At 39.5% G+C, this 5000-nt stretch overlaps 1 protein-coding gene across 8 annotated transcripts in view; it reads left to right on the top strand.

Moving 5' to 3' along the window:
* The window catches only part of LOC125029447, an 86790-nt gene that overhangs the window by 53545 nt on the left and 28245 nt on the right, over window positions 1-5000 (top strand). For 5 of the 8 annotated variants that reach the window (XM_047619324.1, XM_047619323.1, XM_047619325.1 and 2 more), the window contains 2 exons: window positions 1251-1292; window positions 2699-2779. The exons of the other annotated variants lie outside the window; for them this stretch is intronic. In XM_047619324.1, the coding sequence (XP_047475280.1) occupies window positions 1251-1292; window positions 2699-2779 (123 nt within the window). The remainder of the gene's footprint in view (window positions 1-1250; window positions 1293-2698; window positions 2780-5000) is intronic. 8 annotated transcript variants of the gene reach the window in all.

Raw genomic sequence — 5000 nt, forward strand, 5'->3', positions numbered from 1 at the left:
AAAGAAAGGCGTGAGGTCGCGACGTTATTGATTAGTCAGTGGGATATTTTGTATAGACGAGATCTAGGAACAATGATCGACGAACTAAGATGTGAAATATAGATAGATAGATAAAAAGATAGATAGATAGATAAAAAGATAGGTAGATAGATTGATTCAGGTGTAGATATAACTATATAGATATATACAGATAGATAGATAGATTCAGGTGTAGATATAACTATATAGATATAGACAGATAGATAGATAAATAGATAGATATTTGTGAATATATCAAGAATTATCGAGATCCATTATTGTTCTTACTTTTATCTTATCCTTAATAACGATTGTAGTGCCACTCCGTAATAATAACGAAATTACAATAGTACACATCATGTATAAAGCAAAATGAAATTAGCATATAGAACATTATAGTAGTATTCGATGAGCAAGGAAGTTAAGCAAGGAAGTTAAGAAAAAGTAACAGTAATAATCTTTTGATATGGTGTCTTAAATAAAGATGCTATGGACAAGGGGAATCCTAATGAACGTGATTTCTGTAAGTTTATCGCTAATCGTGTATGGTATAATAACTAGCAACATCTTTAATATCTACACATGGAAATCACTAATAAATAGTACCATAGTACTTTGAAACTGGTAATGTTTAGTGTAGACTAATGTAGACTTTAAAGAGTATCTAGTTTTAAGCATGTAGCAGTCCTGAGGCTTAGACAGCGTCCAACATAGAGCCAATCAGCTGTCCGGAACTAAGGTGTCACGTGACCAAACCTTTACGATCTCGGCTCTGATTGGCTGACCATTGATGTTCATATAATTCACGGTGATTAGCTACATCTCTTTGGAATCTTGTGATTGGTTGAATTATAAATGGGATAAATAACATTTTACTCATGCTTGTGATTGGACATATGTTTATGCCTGAAAGGAAGCTGCTATTTATCTTAGATTGAAATGAATTAATTAACCGGTATAAATTCTGTCAAGATCTTAGTTTCATTTAGTGCTTATGCTTTGCTTTGGTAGACATGGAAAATGGTTGTCATAACAGGCACTGTAATGCAAAACTTGTGAAAGCTAATAATCTCAAAGCACACTGTGACTGCTTAGAGTTAAAGGCAATATCTTCCAGTGTAAAAGGAAAAAAAACAAAAAACAAAAAACAAAAGCAAAGCGTTGGGAGTCACACGACCCCTGACCTGACCCGAGCTGTGTCCCTCATTAGGTCACGTCTGTTGCATCCCCAGGTGACGACAAGGGCATCTTTTCTTGGCTAATTGCAGACAAAAGTAAGCATCTTTGTTTGTTTTCCCCCAAAACCTTTACAAGGATGACCTGGAATTATGCATACTCAATATATATGTATTTATTCATTTATTTTCTATTTTTATTATTGTTTATCTATCAGTTGTTATAGTTGTTTTAATTTGTTTTGTCATTATTATTACGTCTATCATTATTATTATTATTATTATTATTATTATTATTATCATTATTATTATTATTATTATTATTATTATTATTATTATTATTATTATTATTATTATTATTATTATTATTATTATCACCATTATTATTTTAAGTATCATAGTTATTATCATCATTACTATCAAACTCGATTTTTTTGCACCGTAGAATTCAGTATCCAAATATCTTTATTATGCCCATATATCCGAGGATAATGAGATAGCCAGCTCATTTGAGAGAGAAAGAACGGCAGCTTGTTGTTTATAACTGTATATGGGTTTTTCTTATTATCAGCGAGGATAAAAAAAATATAGCAATCCAGGTCTTCCTTTTCTCATGACAAACCCAAATTAAACAAGAAAAGAACTAGTAAAACAAACAAACAAAAAAAAGAGAAAAAATATACGATACAAGGTGTCCTACGTCAAGTTCGTAACTAATCTTTGAATATATAGTTCGTCTAAAACTTTTGAATAAATTCATGATATTTTTATTAACTAGAATAATTTTTTTTGAATAGTATTAGCTTTCTAAATAATGTGTCATTTTGTCTAAATAAGAGAAAGTGGAAATTGACAATAACAAAGATAAAGATTAGTATCCAAAGTATTGATTTTAAGTGAATATTACACTGCATAAATAATACTTGTTACTAATTGCCACCCCGTTGCCCTTTAGTCATGAATTACATTATGAACTAAAGTCTTAGAATTAATTTTGACAGTACATTACCATGGACGTGTTAGATTTGTTTCTCCTAACGTTACTCTACTAGATTCCTCTTCATACAGATCAGTGGCTTCCAACTTGTTCACCACCGAGGGCCCTATTTGTTTAGATAAATTTTCCCATGGACCCCTGATTAGAATAGCCAGCAGGCCTTTAAAAAAAAAAAACAATTCCAAAGTTTATTCTTAACAACCTTTCGATGCAGATCTTTTGAAATGTTGAAGTTAGTTGATAGACTCACAAAGGGTCCGGGGTTAAGCGGCGAGGGACCACTGACAGCCCTTTTTTTATGAACAATCACAAACTTAAATATATGATGCGAAATCTTTGTCCACACAATCACCCCTAATCCTATTCAGTCCAGGCCTACAGTTACCTTAGAATTTCTAATGACACTAACTGGTCGTTCCGCTTTCCTATACCACGGAAGGACATCTTGTATCGTGACGCAAAGGGCCTTAACCATTGCATTTCAACAAGAGGCCATGACTGATTTCAGAAACAGTTGAGAGTCCAGCCATTAGCATGAATTTCCGCAGGCTTCTAGAAGTAAAGGAAGGTGATGATGGTGAGGATGAAGGTGAGGATGATGATGTAGGTGAGGATGATGATGATGCTAATAATGATGAGGAGGATGAAGCTGATGATGATGAAGATGACAATAAGGACGAGGCAAACGAGGAGGGTGATGATAATGAGGAGGAGGAAGAGGAAGATGGTGATGATGATAACAATAATGGTGCTGATGACGAAGACGACGATGAGGAAGCTGGGGATGATGAGGATGAAGATGAAGAAGCAGATGATGAAGATGATGCCGATGATGATGATGATGAGGAGGAGGAGGATGGAGATGAGGAAGTGGGAGATGAAGATGAGGATGAGGAAGCTGGTGAGGATGAGGACGAAGATGAGGAAGCCAATGAGGAGGATGATGAAGATGATGATGAAGAAGCTGCTGGAGAAGAGGATGAAGATGAGGAAGCTGATGATGAGGAGGAGGAGGAAGCTGGTGAAGATGAGGACGAAGACGAGGAAGCTGCTGAGGATGAAGAGGATGAAGATGAAGACGAAGATGAAGAAGAGGAAACTGGTGATGATGAGGACGAAGATGAAGATGAGGATGAGGAAGAAGATGAAGATGAGGATGAGGAAGAGGAAGAAGCTGAGGATGAGGACGAAGATGAGGATGATGACGAAGAGGAAGCAGCTGAGGATGAGGACGATGAAGATGAGATGAAGAGAAGATGAGGATGAGAGAAGCATGAGATGATGGACGAAGAGAAGCAGCTGAGGATGAGGGCGAAGATGAAGATGAGGATGAGACGAAGAGGAAGCACTGAGGATGAGGACGAAGATGAAGATGAGAGAGGACGAAGAGTAGATGAGGATGATGACGAAGAGGAAGCAGCTGAGGATGAGGACGAAGATGAAGATGAGGATGAGGACGAAGAGGAAGCAGCTGAGGATGAGGACGAAGATGAAGATGAGTGGACGAAGAGGAAGAAGCTGAGGATGAGGACGAAGATGAAGATGAGGATGAGACGAAGAGGAAGAAGCTGAGGATGAGGATGAAGATGAAGATGATGACGAAGAGGAAGCAGCTGAGGATGAGGACGATGATGAAGATGATGACGAAGAGGAAGCAGCTGAGGATGAGGACGAAGATGAAGATGATGACGAAGAGGAAGCAGGCTGAGGATGAGGACGAAGATGAAGATGAGGATGACGAAGAGGAAGCGGCTGAGGATGAGGACGAAGATGAAGATGATGACGAAGAGGAAGCAGCTGAGGAGGAGGACGAAGATGAAGATGAGGATGAGGACGAAGAGGAAGCAGCTGAGGATGAGGACGAAGATGAGATGAGGATGATGACGAAGAGGAAGCAGCTGAGGATGAGGACGAAGATGAAGATGAGGATGATGACGAAGAGGAAGCAGCTGAGGATGAGGACGAAGATGAAGATGAGGATGAGGACGAAGAGGAAGCAGCTGAGGATGAGGACGAAGATGAAGATGATGACGAAGAGGAAGCAGCTGAGGATGAGGACGAAGATGAAGATGATGACGAAGAGGAAGCAGGCTGAGGATGAGGACGAAGATGAGATGAGGATGATGACGAAGAGGAAGCAGCTGAGGATGAGGACGAAGATGAAGATGATGACGAAGAGGAAGCAGGCTGAGGATGAGGACGAAGATGAAGATAGGATGTACGAAGGGGAAGCAGCTGAGGATGAGACGAAGATGAAGATGAGATGATGACGAAGAGGAAGCAGCTGAGGATGAGGACATGATAGAGATGATGACGAAGAGGAAGCAGCTGAGGGTGAGGACGAAGATGATGAAAGAGAAGAGGAGCACTGGATAGACGAAGAGAAGATATGAGAAGAGGAAGCAGCGGAGAGGAGATGAAAGAGAGAGAACATGAGGATGAGGACGAGATGAAGATGATGACGAAGAGGAAAGGATGAGGAGAAGATGAATGACGAAGAAGAGGAAGCAGCTGAGGATGAGGACGATGATGAAGATGAGGATGAGGATGATGACGAAGAGGAAGCAGCTGAGGATGAGGACGAAATGAAATAAGATGAAAGAGAGTGAGGATGGGGCGAAGAGGAAGCAGCTGAGGATAGAGGATGAAGATAGAGAGAGATGATGACGAAGAGAGAAGCAGGCCGAGTGAATGAGGACGGATGATGAAGATGGATGAGATGATGACGAAGAGGAAGCAGCTGAGGATGAGGACGATGATGAAGATGAGGACGATGATAAAGATGAGGATGAGGATGATGACGAAGAGGA

Source organism: Penaeus chinensis, chromosome 10 (genome assembly GCF_019202785.1).
Source record: "Penaeus chinensis breed Huanghai No. 1 chromosome 10, ASM1920278v2, whole genome shotgun sequence".
NCBI classification, from domain to species: Eukaryota; Metazoa; Arthropoda; class Malacostraca; order Decapoda; family Penaeidae; genus Penaeus; species Penaeus chinensis.